The sequence below is a fragment of the Gekko japonicus genome, unplaced genomic scaffold, assembly GCF_001447785.1.
Source record: "Gekko japonicus isolate JY-2015 unplaced genomic scaffold, Gekko_japonicus_V1.1 scaffold433, whole genome shotgun sequence".
Taxonomy (NCBI): Eukaryota; Metazoa; Chordata; class Lepidosauria; order Squamata; family Gekkonidae; genus Gekko; species Gekko japonicus.
The window spans coordinates 206780-229828 of record NW_015160222.1 but is presented as its reverse complement, the minus strand read 5'-3'; the positions used below and the strand labels follow the sequence as shown (position 1 = coordinate 229828).

The 23049-nt window shown below is 43.4% G+C and overlaps 1 protein-coding gene across 1 annotated transcript in view; it reads left to right on the top strand.

Moving 5' to 3' along the window:
* The window catches only part of LOC107110436 (pinopsin-like), a 37566-nt gene that overhangs the window by 3345 nt on the left and 11172 nt on the right, over window positions 1-23049 (top strand). Inside the window, exons 2-3 of the mRNA XM_015411222.1 lie at window positions 1745-2073; window positions 16794-17027. Of these exons, the coding sequence (XP_015266708.1) occupies window positions 1745-2073; window positions 16794-17027 (563 nt within the window). The remainder of the gene's footprint in view (window positions 1-1744; window positions 2074-16793; window positions 17028-23049) is intronic.

Sequence of the window (23049 nt, the reverse complement as noted above, 5' to 3'; positions counted from 1 at the left end):
TGATTTGTTGAATAAACAAATATTATGGCTCCTGATCAGAGCTCTTCAATCTACAACAGATAAAGAAGATGGCTTGACACATCTTGGCTCCATATCATGGAGTATCTGAGAGCAGGGTTGTGAAAAGACATCTGTCTAAGATCTCGCATTGCAATCCTAAACAAAGTCACACCCTTCTAAGTCCATTGAAGTCACTGGGTATAGAAGGATTCAAGCCGGAAAACTGCAAGGACTTGCAGAGATCACTTCATGTTTGCCTGTGTCCCTGTATCACTTCTCTCTCTCTCTCTCTCCTGGCAGTTTCTGAAACTCGTCCCAGCTTCCTTCCAGTTTGGTGTAGTGGTTAAGTGCACGTACTCTAATCTGGTTTGATTCCCTACTCCTCCACTTGCACCTGTTGGATGACCTTGGGCAAGCCGTAGCTCTGATAACAGCTGTTTTTGAAAAAGAGCAATTTCTGTCAGAGCTCTCTCAGCCCCACCTACCTCACAGGGTGTCTGTTGTGGGGAGGGGAAGGGAAAGGAGGTTTTCAGCCTCCTCCTCCTCCTCCTTCTTCCCTTCCCACTCATCGACCAACCTGCATTTTATCTGCTCCTCCAGTCTGCTGCTGTAATTGTTATTTCTTTACTTCATTTATTCTCCACCTTTCTCCCCAATGGGGACTCAAAGCAGCTTACATCGTTCTCCTCTGCTCTCCATTTTATCATCAAAACAACCCTGTGAGGTAGATTAAGTATGAGAGAGTGACTGGCCCAAGGTCATGCAGCCAGCTTCCATCCATGGCAGAGTACAGATCTAAGCATAGATCTCTCAGATGCTAGGCTGAAACTCCAAGTACTTAACAGTCCCCTGGTTCTGAACTTTCCTTCCTTCCTTCCTTCCTCCTGGCAGCCTTTCTCTGGGGAAATTCTGGTGATCTTGCAAAATTCGTGTGGTAGTGAGTTGCTTCACATGCAAGTTGTGTGAAGGCTGCCCCTGGTCCCATGGGAATTGTGTGACATCAAGTTATAGCCACCACCATACTTGGGTGAGTTACACAGATTGCACACTAGCAAGTTGCCCAGTGGCCCGCCTGACCATGATGAGTCATCCCTTCAGGGCAAAAAGGAGGGCAGCAGGGGTGAACTGGGAGGCCAAAATAGCTGTGGAAAAGGATCTGACCCCTCCCCACAGCCTTTTACTAACAAAAACCAAGGCTGCCAATGTTGTTGTGGTTGCCTAGCAGTCCCAGAATGGCCTCTCAGATCTTATTTCTTAAACTTACAAGTGCTGCTTTTATTATGATTACTTTAAATTTTCACTTTTTAAAAATATTTCTGCAACCCTGGGACTTTTCTCAGGTTTGTGGAAAGAACTGTCCTATGTGTTCATGGCTCCAGGCTTTGCATTTAAGTATCGATGGATGTGGCTGTGTCGAGAATTAGACATATTGATAAATCATTTTTGAACTATAGTGGGGAGTCTGCCACCAGTAGGATTAGATGGTGCAGAGCTAGGTAATCCTGTGATCTAACACTGTTAAGACAGCTTCAAATTCTCATTGGAGAAGGGGGCAGTGGAGAACAGGTGTGAGGCCTGATAGGTCAGGAAAGGAATTGGTATTGAAGTGAGTCCCATAGGTCAGGTCCCACTTTCTGTCTTTCATTTTCTTATGCTCCACCACTACGTATTATTTGTAAGATGCGTTTGCTGGTTTAAACTTTATATTCTCCATTTTTTTAAAAAAAATGCTGTTACTTTGCAGGTACAGTGTCACTTATTTCTTTGGCTGTGCTTTCATATGAACGATATTGTACAATGATGAGAACAACCGAAGCAGATGCCACCAACTACAAAAAAGTATGGATAGGGATCTTTGTGTCCTGGGTGTACTCTTTAATCTGGACTTTACCACCTCTGTTTGGATGGAGCAGCTATGGACCAGAAGGACCAGGCACAACGTGTTCAGTAAACTGGCATTCAAGGGATGCCAACAACGTGTCTTACATCATTTGCCTCTTCCTCTTCTGCCTTGTCATTCCCTTTTCCGTTATTGTTTACTGCTATGGAAAGCTTCTGTGTGTCATGAAGCAGGTAAGTGGACTTCTCTGTTTTCTCGTCAATGTCAACGGGAGGCTAATGTAACAGCTCTAGATGAGTATCACATACCAGTAAGATGGGGATGAATGATAACAACTTGACCAAGGTCATATAATTAGTCTCAGGAGGTCAGTTAATTTCCTAAGTTACACACAGGAATAAGAAACTAAAACACACAGAAGAAAAAAACATGGGGAAAATGGTTAAATCTAAAAAAATGAGATTTTTAAAAAGCGTTTAAATAAAATCTAAGTACTAAGGGAATAACCCAGAAAGCTGGATTGTTATGCCAGTTTGGTGTAGTGGTTAAGAGTGGTAGACTCTAATCTGGAGAACTGGGTTTGATTCCCCACTCCTCCACATGCAGCTAGCTGAGTGACCTTGGGTCAGTCACAGTTCTCTCAGAGCTGTTCTTTCAAGAGCAGTTCTCTCAGAGCTCTCTCAGCCCCACCTACCTCCCAGGGTGTCTGTTGTGGGGAGGGGAAAGAGATTGTAAGCCACTCTGAGACTTCTAGTGAAGGGTGGGGTATAAATCCAACTCTTCATCTTCCTCCTCTTCCTTTAGGCTCATCCAAATAATTTGATCATGAGCAGTTGGACTTTTGTCTTTAAATGTTTGGTACATCATACTGCCCAAACATTCAGCTATTTTTGAACTTCTCCTAGCAGTTATGGAACTCATGCCTAAAGGTTATCAAGCACAGAGAATTGTGTGATTCTCTGGATTGTGGTAACTTTTGATCAGTTATCAATGGAATATAGCTAGATGTTTCCCTTCCCTTTTTCTGGTCCTCGTTATAATTTCCTAGAAAAAAACATTACAGCTTTATCCCCACCCCACCCCTGCTGACGTCTCTGGCCTAACCTGAACTGCTGGATCCCCAACACATTGTGAATTGCTATGTTGCTTCATTTTCCTAATTGTCACATCTGCTAGCTGCAGGAGAGGAGTGATGAGGATATTTGGTGGATTGTCTTAGCCAGAAATTGCAAGTAGATAAATAGGTACTGATTTTGGGGGAAGGTAACAGTGTTCCGTATGCCTCAGTGTTTAGTCATGCTGGCCACATGACCACGGAGAAATGTTCGGACAGCTCTGGCTCTTTGGCTTGGAAATCGAGATGAGCACCACCCCCTAGAGTCGGGTTCAACTGGCTTTCGAGCAAAGGAAACCTTTACCTTTTATTGCTGTAGAACAGCATGAATTTCTTGATCCCATCCAGATGTTTCCTGTTAACTTGAATATCATTGGGTACTATGTCACAGGAAACATTCTTGCTGTTTGTTAATGCCATTTCAACAGTTTATCAGGCTATTGTCACTTGTCAGTCATGTAGTTGGTTCTTTACTGCTTAGTCATGAGGAGTTTAAAAACCTTCACTTGGCTTTATAATGTTTTACCTCAGATCTTTACCTCAGCGTGCAGTTCTGGTCACCGAATCTCAGAAAGGACACTGCAGAGCTTGAAGAAGTACAGAAGAGGGAACCAAGATCATTAAGGGGCTGGAGTACCTTTCTTATGAGGAGAACCTGGAGAATCTGAAACTTTTCAGTATAGAAAAGAGATGGCTAAGTGGGGGACATGATAGAGTTTTATAAAATTATGCATGGGGTAAAGAAAGTGGGTACAGAGAGCTTTGTGTCTCTCTCCTGTAATACTCAGTCTTGAGGGCACTAATGAAGTTCTTGGAAAATAGATTCAGAACGGACTAAAAGAAAAACTTCTTTACTTGAGTAATTAAAATTGTGGAATTCACTACCAGCCGGACCCTGGACACACTGTCATTTGCTAAGCTGTTTCAATGTCCTGTTTATTGCATCCCCTGACTGCAAGCTGTGAGGATGAGTGATAGCTACAAGCATGGATGGCTTTTTAAAAAAGTTAGACACATTCATGAATAAGAGGGACATTGATGATTATGATGATTATTAGCTATGGCATCTCCAGGGAGCCTTCATCAACAGTGGCAATAAACCTCAATATGCCAGTGCCAAGAGACAACATCAGGGGAAGGCCTTGGCTTCTATGCCCTGCTTGTTTGGCCTTCCAGGACATCTGGTTGACCACTGTGTGATACAGTCTCCTGGACTAGATGGACTACTGGTCTGATCCAGCAGACTTGATTTATGTTGTTACTAGCAGTAAAGCCTGTTGTGAAAGCAATACAACGAGATCTAGAAAGAGGCTCTGGGGCAGTGCTATGGCTTTGGGCAAACAGTGTCAATTTGCTGTGGTGACCTCAGCAGGGTATAATGACAGAGTCCACTGTTTTCTCCAGAGGAACTGATCTCTGCTACCTGAAGAGCAGTTGTAATTGTGAGTGATCTGTAGCCCTCACCTGGAGATTGGCAGCAATTGTTACCCAGGACAAAATGGCTGGTTTGGAGGGTGTAGTCTATGGCATTCTACCTGTCTGAGGTCCCACCCCTCCGCAAACCCCACCCTCTCCAGGCTCCACCCCTCAAATCCCCAGGAATTTGTCAGCATGTAGTTGGCAACCCCATCTCCTTCCCAGCTAACCATCAACCTACCATTATCTGCCCCTTTGACTTCAGCTGACTTCTGCCCTCCCTTCTGCAGAGCAGTTGTAATTCTGAGTGCTCTCTAGCCCTCACCTGGAGATCGGCAACAATGGTTCCCTATGAGGGACTGACTGGTTTGGAGGGTGGAGTCTATGGCATTGTACCTGTCTGAGGTCCCACCCGTCCTCAAACCTCACCCTCTTCAGGCTCCATCCCTCAAATCTCCAGGAATTTCCCATCTGGAGTTGGCAACCCTATCAGGACTGGCCCCAATGTGTTTTCTCCCAAAGGCCAAAGTAGGTGACAGGACCAAGCTTAGTTGCCTACCAACAGGCACTGAGGGGAATGTAGGGTTGCCAGCTCTAAGGAGGGAAATACCTGGAGGTTTGGGGGGTGGATTCTGTAGAGGGCAGCATTGGGCGGGGGGGGGGCGGAAGGACTCAGCAGGTGTAATGTCATAGGGTCTACCCTCCAAAGCATCCATTTTCTCCAGGGGAACTGATCTCTGTCATCTGGAGATCAATTGTAACAGTGGGAGATCTCCAGGTCCCACCTGGAGATTGGCAACCCTAGGGGGAAGTCAGCTGCACAGCAGGGGGTTGAAGAGAATGGTTTGATGGCTGCTGGGCCAAGATTGGCAACAATAGTTCCCCAGGAGCCCCATCGTAAATGCACCAAACAATTCCTCAAGATTTTCCAAAACACTACTCTGTTGATAAATTGCAACACTTTGAATTAGCACCAAAGCTTTAAGAGCTCTCCAGCTGTCACCTGGAGACTGGCAACAGCTTGTCTGGAGTGTGGGCAGTATGGCATTGTATCTGTCTGAGGTCCCCCTCTTCCTCCTCCTCCTCAGACCCCACCCTCAGCAGGCTTCAACCCTATGTCCTTTCCAGGCAACCATCAGCCATCCTTTATCTGCCTGTCTGTCTTTATACACACACACCCCCCACAGTCTCTGCCTAGGGAAAGGGCAGTCTTTCCCTGCAGTGGGAACCAAAGCAGCTGACATCATTCTCCTCTCCCCCGTATGATCCGCACAACTACCCTATGAGGTATGTTATGGTTGAAAGTGTGTGAATGATCCATAGTCCTCCAGGCAGCTTTTAAAACATGAACCTGGGACCTGCACACCATCTGTGGCAGTAATGGGGTGACTGCTGGCACCTTTTCCTATCATTTTTTGCCTTGAGGTATTCTGCTTGTGGTGTGATCTGTCTTCTTTCTGGTGTGGCATGATTGTGTTATTGGGTTTGTTTCTTTTAAAGGGGAAGTGATGTGTTGTGAGTGAGGACATATGTTACCTCAGAATACAGTAGTTCCCATATGCAACTGAAAATTCCAACTGCCTTGCGGGGGGGGGGGAGTTTGAGGTGTGGAATGGAGTGAAGTCCAATCAGCTTCCATATGCAAAAGACCTTGAAACGTTGGGCGGGACTGCACAAAGCAGCCAGTCAATCCAGCCAGTGTCTTATGAGTGGCAGTTCTTCCGGCCAAACACTAAAGGCGGGCATTTTAGAACGTTGGTCCCCACTACTGCTTTATTATAAGGGAGAGATGTTCTCAGGTGGTGGGGAAAAGTTTAGGACATGTCTGCTCTCATATTTGAGTTAAGTTGGGCATAAATACAATGATTTAAAACTTTGCTGTCTGAATAATTAAAACCAGCATTTCCTCCCCACTGAGAAGTTAATCTGGCCTATAGGCCCCTCAAACAGAAAGTAATTTCAAAGCCCAATGGAATGATGTCATCAGGCTTCAGACAATGTACCTTCTAATATGGATACATATTATGCTAATAAAATGTAAAAGGAATATATTTGGGTTTTCAAACAGGTAACCTAGCTTTTCCTCCCCACACATGGCTATATTATTTGTTTTTACCTTTGTATATTAACAGTTTGTTTAGAGTGATTTTCCCTATTGCATGTTGATAATAGCAGCAGTTTCTCTATTAAAAGCCAAGTGTACCACCATAACACATAGCCACCAAAAATACCTGAGTCGTCTTATGCTTGCTATTACAATCAGGCACATGTTAATTGCTCAGCTTGGAGCAATCTTTAAACACAGACCCAGTGAAGTCCAAGAAATCATCAGAATGGATAAATGTGAACAACTGACACTGGAGTCATATAAGACACAGTAAAACAACAGTTAAAACTAACAAAAGCTTGATTAAAGCAACAAATCAGCCTGCCAAATGTTTGCTGTATTTGGTGGGGTTTAGACCCCCTACAAGGGAAAAGTAACATAGAATCTCCTCAGAGGTAGGGAAAGCATTTTAAAAATCATGATCCTTAACAGCATTTTCCCATTTTTCTGCAGTGAAGGAAAGTGGAGCAGGACCTACAGGGACTGACCTGTAGAAAGTGTGAAATTGATTGTACTTTGTCCTGTTACCTCCGGGGCTGCAGCATTTAAGTGGTTTCCTACGCAGTCTATTCAAAACTGTCTGAAACTCTGCCTTATTGGTGATATAAGGGCTGCAATGGGAAATATATTTTTACTGTGCCGTTGGTAAATATATGGCATCCTAATTACTGGCATCATTTTGCTATAAATCAGTGGAAGAACACAGACCAGTGAATTTGTTTTCCTGTATTGTCTCTGGCTTTTGTCACCAAGGGAAGCAGTGACCTCATTTTGACTGCAAAAAGGCCAATTACTTTGAACTACTGATATATTTCCAAGTGCTGTTGTGGTGGAATTGCAAGCTGCAGCCAGTGCCATACAATGGCTCACCTATAAAGACAATTAGTAAAGGTAAAGGTTCCCTTGCTCGAAAGCCAGTCGAATCTGACTCTAGGGTTGCGGTGCTCATCTCCGTTTCAAAGCCGAAGAGCCAGCGCTGTCCAAAGATGTTTCCATGGTCATGTGGCCGGCATGACTAAACACCAAGGCGCACGGAACGCTGTTACCTTCCCACCGAAGTGGTACCTATTTATCTACTTGCAATTACTTGCTTTTGAATTGCTAGGTTGGCAGGAGCTGGAACTAGAGACGGGAGCTCACTCCGTCATGCGGCACCCGGGTCTCGAACTGCTGAACTACTGACCTTCCACAGCCTGCAGTTCAGCATCTTAACCACTTGAGCCACCACAGCTCCTTATGAAGACAATTGCTTGGTGACAAATTTGTGGATTTAAGACAGTGCTGGGACTTGGCACAACCCTTCTAAGTCGGCAGCTGTGTCCATATTTTAACTTCTATTTATTTGGAACCCGATTAGATCACTCAGCCTTTCTAGGAAATGACCCATTATATATATATAGGAAGAGAAGTATGTATTCTCTTCCAGCTGTGTGACCTTATTTTCTTGCCAATAGCAATTATGGCTGTCAGTCTATTGCTCAAATGCCAAATGTTCTGTGTGAAAGGGCGATGTTTGTTCTTAGAGCTGCTAGGAAAACACTTCAAAAGTAAATCAACACAGCTAATCAATAACCAATTTTAGCTAAAGGAAAGCAATTTGCCACTGTGCGTTTGAACTGTATCTGTCAAAGAGCTTAACTCTTAATAGGGCATGTGGGCTAGAAATGTAGAGATACCACTAAGCTCTCTGTGGAAAGCTTCACTCTGCGCTGGATGATATTGTTAAAGCTGTAAACAATCTGAACCAGTGGTGAAACCTGTTCCTCTAATACACAAAATATTTTTCATTTATGCCAAAGTAGGGTCTCCATCATATCTGGCTGTGCTGCTGAGGCAAACTCAAAACAGTGCTCAAAGCCCAGCGAGTTTAGTGAGAGTCCAGAAGCCATTTTGGTTGTGTTTGCAGCCTTGCAAGTCGGGGGGGTGGGGGAGGTAGATCATGATGCATACCTGTGTTTGTGTGTAGCAGCAGAAAAGAGTAAGAGTCCAGTAACACCTTAAAGACTAAAAAAACTTGTGGTAATGTTTGAGCTTTTGTGAGTCACTGCTTACTTCTTCAGATATGGGGGGAGGGGTTTCTACACAATTTATGAGTTAAGGGGACATTGGATTTTATCACATGACTGGGCTTATTGAGTTGTGTTATCCACAGGGGGAGGGGGGAAGACTTCAAATAACATATGAAATGCTGTGACCATGGGGGAACTGTGCTGTTCATGTCTTCATAGCACTACCTAGTTGGTGCCTGTGATATTCTCAAAGCTACAGCCACACAATTCTTTTCATAGCAAGAAAAGTGGGAAACAAAAGGTCTGAAATCATTTTTTCCATCAACAAAAGAAGTGTAATTTTTCAAGTACTAGGAAAACAATGAAGTATTAGCTTTGGTGACACCTTTTGATAACAACTGCACACTGATTCTGCTAAAAAACCAAAGTGCTGTTCCAGCCTCCCACAACCCTTTAAAAGAAATTAACTGAGCCACTTTTTATTTTTTCCACAGCCATTAGTATGACAGTCTAACTTAAAAGCATCAAATGTGTGATGGAAGCATATGAGAGGTTTTTTTGAAAAAAAATTCTGTCAGTTACTATATTACATGGTTTATAGTTTGAATTTTATCTACCACTGACAGTGTGACTCAGCTGCTTGTAAAATGAGCTCCTTTTGAACTACTGAGGTCCTGTCCACACAAGACATTTTGGGCTGGGAGAGGGACGGATCGGGGCCGCAGCAAACGGGCGCGATCCCACAGCAACATCTGGGAATCATGCTGCGCCCGTTCCCAGCCCGTTCCCAATCCGCCCCTCCCGGCCAAACCCCACAGCAAAAAAGAACCACCTACCACCGAAAGGCCGCATCACTGCCGGCCGTGGGATCGCCGGCACGTCTTTCCGCCGGCGCATCCCCAGCCCCCGGCCGTACTGCGCATGCTCGAGCATGTGCAGTTTGGCAGCCTCCCCCTCCCAATAGTCTCTTCCCAATAGTCTCTTCCTCCCCGGCATCTGATCATGCCGGGGAGCAATGGCGCCGCGGCTCAGGGGATTGTGGGATCCCGCCGCGGCGTCTCTTTTTTGGTGCGGCTTTTAAAAGCCGCACTTTGGCCAGTGTTTTCCCTGCCATGTGGCAGGGGCCAAAGCTGCCTTCTATTACCCTTACTCCATCTGGAGCAGAACTGTCTCTACTCTGATGGGCAGTGGCAGTCCAGTTGCAGGTACAGATTAGTCTTTCTGAATGGCCCTTGCTCAAGAACTTTAAATTGGTGATTGCAGAGATTGAATCTGGGGCTTTCTTCATGAAGAACATGTGCTTTATCACTAAACTGTGCCCCTCCTCTCGTATACAGCCTGCCATAGATGAAAACTAGGGGACTGAGGTCCACTCGGTATTAGGTGAATATGTTAAGATCTTCAGTTGAGACCCTGATGTGCAGCTATCTCCTTTGACAGATAAAAGAGAAGGGCTTTTTCAGTTATGATGCCAACTTTGGAATTTCCATCTCTTGGATGTTCACTTGGAGCTAGATTTATATACTTTCTGGCCCAATCTGCATCTAGCATTTGCTCTGCTCTTTTACCAAACCCACACTGGAACAGAAAAAGATACAGCTCAAAATCACATGCAAATACCTGACTGCAGAGTCACCCCTGAAATAGCCATAAATCTATGCAGACGCTACCATAAAGCCAAGAGATCAAAAGAAGTGAAAGTGGCATGCAGTCTGGATGGACACTGCCATAAAATCCAACAATCAATCAAAGTGAAAGTGGCATGCAATGCAGAGGGGAATTTCTGTTCCAGCGTGGGTTTGGTAAGACACCAGAGCAAATGCTAGATGTAGATTGGGCCTCTGGCACTCAAAGAAAACATTTATTTTCATAGGCTCTTGTGAAACTTTTTTATTTTTCCCTGTCTGATGCTGAATAATATTATCTATTTTATATGTTGCTGCTGACTTAATGAAGCCAATATATGCATGTTCATACGTCATGCAAAACCTGTGACTAATAAACCAAGTTCAGGCCATGTTTTTAGATCCTGATTTGACTAAGGCTGTTAGTTATCCCGCTATAGTGGGAGACTTCCCACTGGCAGCCCTTGACCCCCTGCTGATACTCAGTAGGGTGGTGAGAAAAATTGCTAGGAAAATTGGTATTGCTCCAACAGCATGACAGTACTTCTGGCATGATCCCAGAAGTGACATTATCATGTTGGGGTGATGCTCTAGGATTCCACTGAAACACTATGATTTTACTGCACTGAAAGTGATGTTGTGCCATTGGAGCTGCAGCTATTTGAATTTTTCTGCTGGCAACTCTAGGTTTGACATGCCCTAACTAACCAGTTAGAAGAGTGGCCCATGCTTAGACAGTCACACTCAATGTTCCCTCTAAGCTGTAGAGTCCTGTGAGCAAAATTTCTACTTTGTGAGCTACCGGCATTAAAGTTGTGAGCAGGTGATTTGGCTACTGCATAAATTAGTGTGTTCTGGAGCCATCCTTCCTGAGCTGAGACAAAAATGTGTGAGCCGGAGGCTAAAAAACTGTGAGCTAGCTCACACTAACTCAGCTTAGAGGGAACACTGGTCACACTAATCATAGTTAATGGTTCCATGCAACAAGTGAATTGAGTCAACTTTTTTTCAAGATTAGATCTCAACATTTGAAATGAGCCATGGAGTCTCCAGCACAAGTGAAAGGCATTTCTGAATGTGTTAGCCAAATTGCTCTATTTCTTTAATAAAGGGTTGGGGAATTATGATATTAATATGCAATTGGCATAACTATAGGATCAGACCTGTGTATACCAGAGTTAGAATTCCCAAGAACCCAGGAATAGACACAGAGACTGGGTGGCTAAAATAATGATTTCTTTACTAAATATTCTCAAGCATACAAACAATATTAAACATTCACACACACAATACAGAACTAAGGAAGCAGAGATGATTGATAGCTTATAGAGGGGTGATAAACCTGTCCAGACGTGCAGAGGTCCATGAATAAAGGATTGTGGCCTAAACCCAGAGAGTTTAGGGGTGGGCTGCCAGGTGGTATCATGGCAGAAGCACATGATCTAAAGGCCATGTGTTTGCTGGGATATAGGCATTGAAAAACAATGCAGACCAATGGAAGGTCTTGGGGGCTGGTCTCAGGTGAGAACAAAAGATTACATGGGCCAATCCGGGGTCCCAGGGGTGTGTGACATCAGGTTGGGCAAGGCCTGGATATAACCAATGAAGTTCCAGAGAGGCAGGGTCAGGCTATGCTGAGAACTGACAGTATCTTGATTGGATTAGCTAGGTGCTGAGTGGCTAGTTGAATGAGTTTTTCTTTCAACTAATGGTTCTGCCAGGGCAGTAGAATAGGTTCCCAGATACAGACAAAAGATGGGAGATGGGTCCCTGATCAGCATCAGGAAGGATCATTAATAATTTGCTCGATTGATTTATCTTGGTATCCTGAGGGATGGAGCAAGGAAGGGCAAAGAATCCACACATAGACATGAGATCACAAAAGAGGGCTGGGTGAGGTTCTGGAGACAAGGCTATTCGCCAGGTGGCCTCTGAATAGACTTTAGAAATGTAGATACTTCACCTGGTGGAACTCATTGTCATTCCATGAGCATATCTCTGCTGGGTGGAGGGGAAAGGCTGGAAGTTTGCCCTGAGGTTGCCTTTATTGTCACCTGAGTATGAAATCCCTTTTTGCAGAGTACTTGCAGCCTGACTCTGTGGTTCAAGCTGAGAGTGCTTGACTTTTGGGGACTTTGATTCAGGTTGGAAAGTGGGGTGCCCCTGCTTTGGGGCTAACCAAGAGTAAAGGCAGCGCCTCTGGCAACACATGCAAAGGACACACTATTAGTTACCCCTCCCACCTCTGCACAAATCTCATGTATTTTTGAAGAGTTCTGTGATTCTCAAGAACATCTTCTAGGCAGGTACAAGAGGCTGCCATGGAAGCAGAGACATCAGGAAAGCCCCACAGTGCAAGTGACCACAGTACTCAGCTAATGGTTCTTTGAATACAAGTCAATATTTAGGGTAATTGAGATTTGTTAATGGTATCAGTAAGTGAAAATAAAACAACAAAGTGGCCATTTGACTTGACCCTGAATCAGATGAATCCCACATATTTCTGCCTAATTGCTTTATTGATAGTCACAGTGACTCTTTTACTAGGATGTGTATAATGTGTTTAAACCATCCTGACACAAATTACTACCAGTTCTAAAAATTGGCAGCTAGAAATTATAGTCTGATTTTCCAGACACAGAAAGCAGCCCAAGTTAATTATTACTTCCAAAATTAATGCAGCAGCAGCAAGAGTTCCTTGCCATTCAAAGGGAATTGAAGCTTTTATTTAAACACAGAGAAGATATTAAACTAATCCTCAGTTCCAAACTCTGTTGTACTTTGGGGTCAGCTGCGATGCTCTGAAATCATGTTGCATTTATAATTAAACAGGGGGAGGAAATAATTTTAAGCACATTTTCCATATCATAGTAATTTTTACAGCATTGCTAAGCATTTGACTTAAAATGATGTCTATTAGTAAAAAATAAACTCCCTTAGGGAAAGTAAGATTAATTTTGGCTTTACCAACAGACTGTATTGGTGCTACATCAGTATGACTTCAAAGGACTCATGAAAAGAAAAGATATTGTATGTAATTCTTGCTCCCATTATAATAATCTCCCTCCCCCTATTCCCCAGTGCTTGCACTATAGCAAAGCTGGGATCTACAAAAGGTATGCAGAACTAGTGTAAGTACTGAAAGCCTACATTTGAAACACAGAAAATGATAGCAGTTTGAAATATAGAACTTAGGGTTGCCAAACCCCCCTCCCCCGTTTACCAGGGGTCCCCTGTTTTTTTTTGGGGGGGTTCTACCCACCCCCGGCCAGATGGCCGGCGGGGGAAGCCCTGCCCCCAACACCCACACCTACCCCTCTCTCTCCCTTTAAGTGTGTGGAACCCGTGTTTCCTCCCAAGCCTGTGTTTCCTCCCAAGCCCGATCTCCGCTTGAGATCTGGGTTGCAAGGAAATGTCAGCTTCGTGCTCTGAAAAGGGAAACGCGGCTGCTCTTAAAGGGGAAACACCAGCTCCTGCATTTAAAAGGGAAACGCTGGCTCCTTTAAGTGCAGGAAACTGCCGTTTCTGGAGATCCGACGCGCGAGCGGGGGGGGGGGGAGTCCCCAACGTGTCGTCATCACGTCGGGGATGCCCCACCCCCTCCAGGAACGCCCCCAAAGTCCCCCACTGGGGGTGGAAGATGGACTTGGCAACCCTAATAGAACTTGATATTAATTTGAAATGTGGAAATTAACTGAATAACTCATAAAAAGGTTTGGTTTTCAAGTTGCTTACCAGACTTTTGCAGCCCTACTATAGAATATGTGATAATATAAGAGCATTTCTTATATTCCATTATATTGCCATGTGGGTAGTGAGGTAGGGCAATGGCTCTCCAGCATTTCAGGTGGAAGTCTTTCACATCACCTACTACCTGATTTTCTCTCTTTGTTTTTATAAGCTGGAAATGCCAGGGATTGAACCTGGGACCTTCTGCATGCCAAGCAGATGCTCTGCCACTGAACCACAGTCCCTCCCCCACAAAACAAAATATACTGGACAACTCCTGGATCTACTGGACCAGCTGAGTCATGGTCACATGCTAAAAGATTGTACCTCTGTCCATCGCCCCTGGCCTTTAATACCTGCAACTCAGAGTGGAAACGGGAGTTCAGACTTGATCGCTTACAGCTAGCAGTGCCCCAAAATTCCCCTCCCTCACTGTTTCATTCTGCTGGTAGGCAACTAAAATGCTAGTGAGTGGCAAATACTAACATGGCATTCTTTTATTCATCATGCCCCAGAATTTATACTTGTAAGTAAGAATGTACAAGTATTTTTTAAATTTTCATTTTGCTGCTGTTGTTTGAACCTTTTCTTCCACCCATATGTGCTGCTGGTAGGGTTGCCAAGTCCCTCCTGGCAACCAGTGGGGGATGGGGGGACTTATGTGTAGAAAGAAGAAGGTCTAGGCCATACTGCTGGCATTGCACAGGAAGTGACATCATCACACCAGCAACTTCTGGGCAAAAACTCTATGATAAAACCAGCTTCTACCACAGAGTTTTTGCCCAAATATCAGGACGTTGCTTGAAAGTCACAGACATGATGACATCATTTCCCATGTAATACTGGCAACATGGCCTAGGCCTTCTTCTTTCTACTGGTAAGTCCCCCCCAGCTGGCCACCTGATTGGCAGCTGGGGGGCAGGTCCTGGTGGTGAGGGACCCTTGCCTCTATGGGGGGGGAGGTCTGGACTCCAAGTTGCTGGTGTTCCTGATTCATTTATTCTTTTAAGACATTTTAATTCATTCTTCTAAGTAGAAGCTGATGCCTTTTTCTATCTTGTGCTTTCTGCTGGTGACAGCATTGAAGAGAAATTACTTCTCTACTGCAGCTGAAACCATTAATTCATATCCAGCTCAGTTATTTTTAATAATAATAATAATAATAATAATACTTTCAATTTATTAATCGCTTTCCCCAGTGGGCTCAAAGCGATGTACAGTTACACATTTTAGACAGGGGACTAACACTGTTCATAGAGCATAGGGAAGACAACATATATTCATTTAATTGCACACGCTGTGACTGCACGGTGTAAACGTCTTCTGGCTTGGCTCAGTCATTTTCCGAACGGCTGCTTTAGGGTAATTTGGTACTTATTGACTCCAAGATGTAATGTTTTTGTGTAATTTTTTTGCTGACAAAATCTCTTAGATCCACTTTGGTTAGAATGGCAGTTTATCAAGAACTGTCTCCCTTCTTGAACTCAGGAAATCTGACCATGTTGATCCGTGCTTGAGTAATCTCAATGCTTGACTATTATAACACACAGCATGTTGGGCAGCCAGGCTCCCCAAGTACTTACCGTGATTCAGCGGGGGACACAGACGTCTTCTCAGGATCATTCCCGCGGGGACAACAGATGCGCTGCAGCATGCCATCGCCAGGAAGTGACGCCGGGCGATGCTCTGGCAATGGGGCTGGAAACTCGATGGTACCATCGAGTTTTCAGCCCCATTGCCAGAGCGTTGCCCAGCGTCACTTCCTGGCAATGGCATGGTGCGTTACAGGGAGGAATGGTCCGGCCGGGGACCATGTTTCCCCCGTCGGATCGCGGTAAGTACTTGTGAACCCTATGGGCAGCCCCTGAAAATCATCTGGAAATTACAACAATTTTGTAATGCAGCAGCCTGCCGCTTATTATAAGGAAATTGTTCTTTGCATGGTACTCCCATTCTAAATTATTTGCACTGGCTACTTATTTGTTTCTTCACTTTAAGGTGCAGGTGCTTCCTTTTAAAGCTCTTTGTGACTAGGGACTGCCTCTCCCTGTATGAACTTGTGCAACAGCTGTAATAGACACACAAATCAATCTCTCCTTTCTGTGTCTTCCTTTATTCAGCAGGTGCCTGCTCTCAGGCTTTCTTTGTAACAGCTCTAGTTTTATGGAACGTCCTCCTAGAGATCACAAGGAAGGCCCCTACTCTAATGGCTTTCAGATGAAGACATAAAAGCAATTTATTTAATAGGACTTATGAAACCAAAACTGGTCTTAAAGTTATTCTTCTGAGCTGGCTTTAGTTATATTGTTTCAAACATGTATTTATTGTTTAAAAAAACTGTTATCTACCAATCGCTTGAGAGAAAGGTGAACATCTAAAAATTTGCATAAGTAAGTAACTGTCCCATTTTTGTTCCTTGGGAACATACAGTACACTCCTAAGCAGAAATAAACCCTTCTATGGTCCCGTTCACACGAGGCGATTTGGCCCGGGAGCGGGACAGTTCGGGGGCAGATCAAACCAGCGCGATCATACCAGAACATCTGGGAAGCGTCGTGATACCGTCCCCGAACTGGCCCTTTCCCGGCAAAATGCGCCTCAACCTGCAACCACCTACCTCGGTGGTTCAAGTGGAAGCGGCGCGTCAAGCTCCGACATGCGCAGTTCGGCCGGCTAGGCGTCCGACCTGTGTTTTCTCCCCGGCGTTTGATCGCGCCGGGGAGAAAAGGCGCCGCAGCCAGGGGATCCGTGGGATCCCACCGCGGCGTCTCAACGTTGGCACGGCTTTTAAAAGCCGCGCCTTAAGAGGCTTTTCCCCTGCCGTGTGGCAGGGGCCCTAGTCCACTGAAATCAATGAGCTTAGAAGGCTGTAACTCCATTTAGAATTGCACTGCTAGACGGTGTTTCTTTTGTTTCAGCACTACTCACATTTTTTTCCTTTTACAAATTGTAGGTCAGTAGAGTAAAGAAAGGGGTGGCACAAACAAGAGAGCATCGCGTCCTGATCATGGTGGTTGTGATGGTCATTTGCTTTCTGCTGTGCTGGCTACCTTATGGGATTATGGCACTGATAGCAACTTTTGGGAAGCCTGGTCTGATTACTGCATCTGCCAGTATCATCCCTTCCATCCTCGCAAAGAGCAGCACAGTCTACAATCCAGTCATCTACATATTCTTAAACAAACAGGTAAGCAGAACATGTTGTCATGACATAAAGAAGGGCACAATAAAACTGTTTCTAATGCAGACTGTTTTTCTAATAACCATTTGTGTTGAACAAATGATGGTGGTAAATAAAATACTCGTATTTGTATCAGCTGAGGACTTAGTCCAGAAAACCAAATTATGAAAATCCAGTACATAGATAATGGGTCATATCAAACAGCTGTTTTCTTTCTTTTCTTTTTGATATTTTGTGTGTGTGCATGCGTATGTGCTTGTGAGCCTGGAAGTCATGGTGACTTCTGGTGAACCCCTAGTGGGGTTAGGTCGTTTCAGAGAGATGGCTTGATATCACCTGCCTCTGTATTCCTTGGAGGTCTCCCATCCAAGCACTTGCCAGGGTCAGCCCTACTTAGCTTCCAAGATCTGATGGATCGGGCTTCCCTGGGCTATCCAGGTCAGGGCTCAAACAGCTGCTTTCTCTCACCACCAACAGGGCACTTCTGTCAGTAGGAATTTTGCCAATTCCCCCCTCTCATAGCAGACCCCTAACAGAATGGCCAGCAGTGTTCCAGAGAGTCCCCTGGGCTGACTTTCAGGGGTCATGATGCACTGCAGGACAGGAGAGTCATAGTCAATCCCATGAACAGAACTTTGCTCACCTAGTTTTGGGTAAAACCCAACTGCTAGTTTTTAAATAGCTCATGTTTTTAGTGGCCAAAATGATGCCATGAAAAATAAACCAACGAAGAACTAGTCAAGGAAGCATAAGAACTTGCCCAAGTGAATGAAGACGATGTCATTGGTGTTCCTTTAAAAGAGCCAATGTGATGTAGTGCTTAGAGTGCCCGACTAGAATCTGGGAGACCCAGGCTCAGTTCCCTGCAGCGCCATATGGAAGCCTGCAGGGTGACCTTGGGCCAGTCACAGACTCTCAGCCTAGCCTGCCTCACAGGATTCTTGTGAGGATATAATGGAGGAGGGAGGAATGTTGTTGTGAGCCACTTTGGGTCCCCACTGGTGGAAAAGGTGGGATATAAATGAAGCAAAGCAAATAAATAAATACGGTATGGGAATCCAGACTTTTGAACATCAATGGCAGCTTTCAAAACAAATCAAACGTACAGTTTTGCAGCACTGAAAAGGAAGCAGTAACGTAAGAAGAGCGCTGCTGAACTGGTTTTGCCTGCAAGTTATAGTAATTGGCAGGAAAGGAAATGAGAGTGACAGACACTTTTCATGGCATTAAAGTGAAATGCTGACATTGACAATAAGGCACCTTGGAATCCTTCACTTTTCTTGAGCATAAGAACAGAATTTGAGTCCAGCAGCATCTTAAAGCAAAATTTTCCAGCCTGTAAGCTTTTGTATTTTGTTTTATTACTAACATGGCTACCCACATGAAACTTTTCTTGCTAAAATACTTTGAGTTGGGTATAGGAAAATTAATAAATGGCTCTGTGGCATATATACTTAGTCTTTAAAGAATTATTAAAAAGTAAACAAAAATAATCATTAATAAAAAGAGTGAAACCTCACAAAAAATGTCTCTCAGGAATTCATATCCTCTGGTGACGTCTCACAATTATCAAGGAAGATTTTCTATAAGATACAACAACCTCTATTGTAATACACATTCCATATTACTTATACATATCATCTTACAAAATATTTAGAATACAAGTTGGAACACTTTCCCTATGAGGAAAGGTTAAGGCGCTTAGGGCTCTTTAGCTTGGAGAAACGACAACTGAGGGGTGACATGATTGAGGTTTATAAGATTATGCATGGGAAAGAGCAGGTAGAGAAAGAGGTACTTTTCTCCCTTTCTCACAATACAAGAACTCGTGGGCACTCCATGAAATTGCTGAGCGGTCGGGTTAGAATGGATAAAAGGAAGTACTTCTTCACCCAAAGAGTGATTAACACTTGGAATTCACTGCCACAGGAGTGGTGGCGGCTACAAGCATGGATGGCTTCAAAAGGGAATTAGATAAGCATATGGAGCAGAGGTCCATCAGTGGCTATTAGCCACAAGGTATAGATAGGGACTCTGGGGCAAGTGATGCTCTGTCATCTTGGTGCTTGGGGGGGGGGGTCAACAGTGGGAGGGCTTCTAATCTCCTGGCCCCACTGGTGGACCTCCTGATGGCACTGGTATTTCTGGCCACTGTGGGATACAGAGTGTTGGACTGGATGGGCCTTTGGCCTGATCCAACATTGGCATCTCTTATGTTCTTATGTTCTTAACTTACATACATAGACTACTCACCAACTCATAACAGCTGTAATGTGTAGTAGAACCTGCCATAGGCATAGATGATTGTAATGCTTAATCAGGTAAGGCTCATGTAGACATTGTATGTTATTTTAACATGAATCCTGTCATAACTTAATGTTAATTGTCAATTCCTTATAGGGATTCTTTCACAACCCAGGTTCAGCTAAGGGGCTAATGAAATCCTAATGTCTAACAGGTGAAGCTTCTACTTAGTGCTATTCCTCTCATCAGGGGTTGCCAACTACCAGGGAAACTATGCTTCCAAACTGGCATGCTGAACCCTAAAGATATCCATATCAAATTAACTGAAAGTAACAGATGTTATAAGTAACTAATTCAGTCTAGATATGCATACAGACCTGCTGAATTCTTTATGAGAATTTTTCCACAATCCAGGTGCAGCTAGGGGGCTATATGTTGTTTTAACATGAATCCTGTCATAACTTAATGTTAATTATCAATTTCCTTATAGGGATTCTTTCACAATCCAGGTGCAGGCAAGGGCCTCATGAAATCCTAATGTATAACAGGTGAAACTTCTACTTAGTGCTATTCCTCTCATCAGAGGTTGCCAACTACCAGGGAGACTGTGCTTCCAAACTGGCATGCTGAACCCTAAAGATATCCATATCAAATTAACTGAAAGTAACAGATGTTATAAGTAACTAATTCAGTCTAGATATGCATACAGACCTGCTGAATTCTTTATGAGAATTCTTCCACAATCCAGGTGCAGCTAGGGGGCTGATAAAATCCTAATGCTTAACAGATAAAACTCCTACTTAGAGCTATTCCTCTCAACAGAGGTTGCCAACTACCAGGGAGACTATGCTTCTAAATTGGCATGCTGAACTCTACAGATATTCAGATCAAATAAACTAAGAACAACAGATGTTATAAATAACTAGTTAGGTCCAGAGATGCATTCAGACCCGCTGGATACACAGTGTTTAGTTTAAAGATCCAATATGCTTCGCGCCGCAAGAGTACTTGGTGGATGTCTTTCCTATAGTACCTGTTTGTCTGGATCACTTCTATCACTGTAAAGTTGAAATCATCATGACTATGTCCCATACTAACAAAATGGTCCACGAGAGGGGCTTCCAGATGTTTATGTTTAATTTTGGACTTATGCTCTAAAATACGGGTCTTGACTGCCCGAGAAGACTCCCCCACATACCTTAACCCACATGGGCAGGTTATTAAATAAATGACCCGCTTCGTGGAACATGAAGAGTAACATGTCAATCCCTTCCTATAATTGATCTCTGGACAGTCTAGCTATTTTGTTTCTTTACTTAAAAAACACGCTGCACATCTTAGGCATCTAAAATGACCTTTAGGTGTATCAACCGCAAGTGCGCTTGAACGTAGGTCGGCATGCACTAACAGATCTTTAATGCTTGTGGTCTTCTGAAAGCCTATGTTAGGTTAAGTTTTGCATCCTGGTATATCTCCCACGATATGCCAATGTTTTAAAACAGAGAATTCCTGAGAGACATTTTTTGTAAGGTTTCACCCTTTTTATTAATGATATTATAACAAGTTATATAATGTCCAGACTTTCAAAGATGTATATTGTTGTATTTATAAGGTCCTACATCTTTGTTCAGAAGATCTTCCTTCGAAACGGCAAGTCATTCTGGAGATCACCGTCAATATATTTTTCTATGATTATGTATATTATTTTTGTTCACTTTTTAATGATTCTTTAAAGACATATATTAAGTGTCACTTTTTCACAGTTTTTCTTTCCGTATTATCTCATAACTGTGCCAATCAATTGTTACTATATATACTTAGTCTGCCAGTGGATCCATTTCATTCTTCTAACAGAATATGTGGCACTGACATCTTCAGAGAGTTAATTCTTTTGGTAATTTGATCCTCATGGGAAGTGACAACATGCTCAAAGTGCAAGACCATGTGTTTTGTCTATTTTCTATATATGGATATTTTGATAGATGGTGTTCATCATTATAGGCTGTGGTCACACATACTAAATGACACACTTCCAATCCACTTTCAATGCACTTTCCATCTGGATTTTGCCAGTCCACACAGTAAAATCCAGTTGGAAAGTGCACTGAAAGTGGATTGAAAGTGGATTATTTCATGTGTGTGACCACAGCTATATTGATCTTGGGCCAGTCACAAGCTTTTAGCCTAACCTACCTTACAGTTTGTTTCAAGGTTAAAGTGGGAAAGAGAACCATTTATGAGAGCTCCTTACAGGAAGGATGGGATAAAAATGCAATAACAATGAAGTAGATTATTCAAACAAACAAACAAACAAACAATTGTCTCTGTCCCAAAAGCTATCCCAGAACACCAAAAGCTCCCAGGCATCCATATTAATTTAACTGGGCTTGCATGCCCTAAATCTCTGTGTTGAGTCATTATCCTGCAGTTTCTGTTTTGAATGCTTTGTTGGTATTTATATCTCTCAGTCTTTCCAGGTCATCAAGACTGGCTATATGTGTGTGTGTTCATGCACATACTGTCAAAGATCCATCATAGCAACCTAGTGTGTGAGGATTTTGTAGCACTTGATTCTTTTTCTTTCATTACTGCCACCTTGAATTTTCCACCGAGACGTGGTCCATTCACCTAGTCTTTCTAAAGTGACAATATTTTTAAGAAAAGAGGCTATTTTAGTGAAAATGTTTTGCATCAAATCACCATATTTGGATCTGAACTTCTGAACCTGATGTGCCAGTCCCACCTTCTGTGTCCTTCCCAAACTCTGGTCTGTCAGAATAATTTCACAAAGGATGAAGTGTTCCCACATATTTAAGAACAAAAGTAACTGACATAACAAGAAGGCAAAGGAAGTTGCTACCAATGAGCAAAAAAAGCCCTCAGTATGCATAAGTGCCCCAGAATGGCAATAGCAACTTTCTAATGCCATTTCAGGTCAGGAAAAGGGTGCAAGGAAGAAGGTTTAAGCCTCTCTCTCCATGCACTGAAATAGCTATCTGAATCAGGCCCCAGTGGGCCTGGGAGCCAAGTTCCATGCACAAAACTCACAGTACAATCTGAATGACAGGCCCTGGGGTGACCTGGGGAGGGTGCAGGGAAAATGTAACAAGCCGTAAGGCCCTAAGTGGATGCTTACCTCAATGATCCATATATTTCACTCTGTGACAGTGAAATATGAATTGCAGCTTTGGAACAAATTTTCAATAGACAACAAACCAATAAATTACAGTACATTACAGGAAAAGCAGAAAATTAGGTTACCACTCCAACTGAATTATTTGTGGAGGTGGTCTTACACAATGTGAGATGATTGCTGTTCCTCATATTTATATTGCAAAATACAATGACAAGCCATTAAAATAACGGCATGGAAAAGGTGGCTGTAGCACTGATGGCTTTATTTGGAAGCTGTTTTTAGGGAACTAGGCATGATATGTTGCTGGGAAATTCCATTGGTCTATAACCCCCATAACTGGTCAAAGTATATTATGGGAGCTTTTAAAATTATTATCATCATCATCAACTGCAAGTTGCTCTGCCACCCCTATTAACAGTATTCATGTATTTCTCCTAGTAAAGATTGAAAAGTATGTTTCCATTCAAGGGTAAAGCTGTCTCAGTGCTATTTCAAACTTACTTTAAGAGTTACAGATGTGAATGAAATAATTCAGTGAACCACACTGAAATATTTCAGAAGAAAAGAAATCAGCTTATGTGCTTTGCATATTTTTATTTTCTTCAGAAATAATAGTGTCGTGATCACTGTTCCCAATCAGTGCAACAT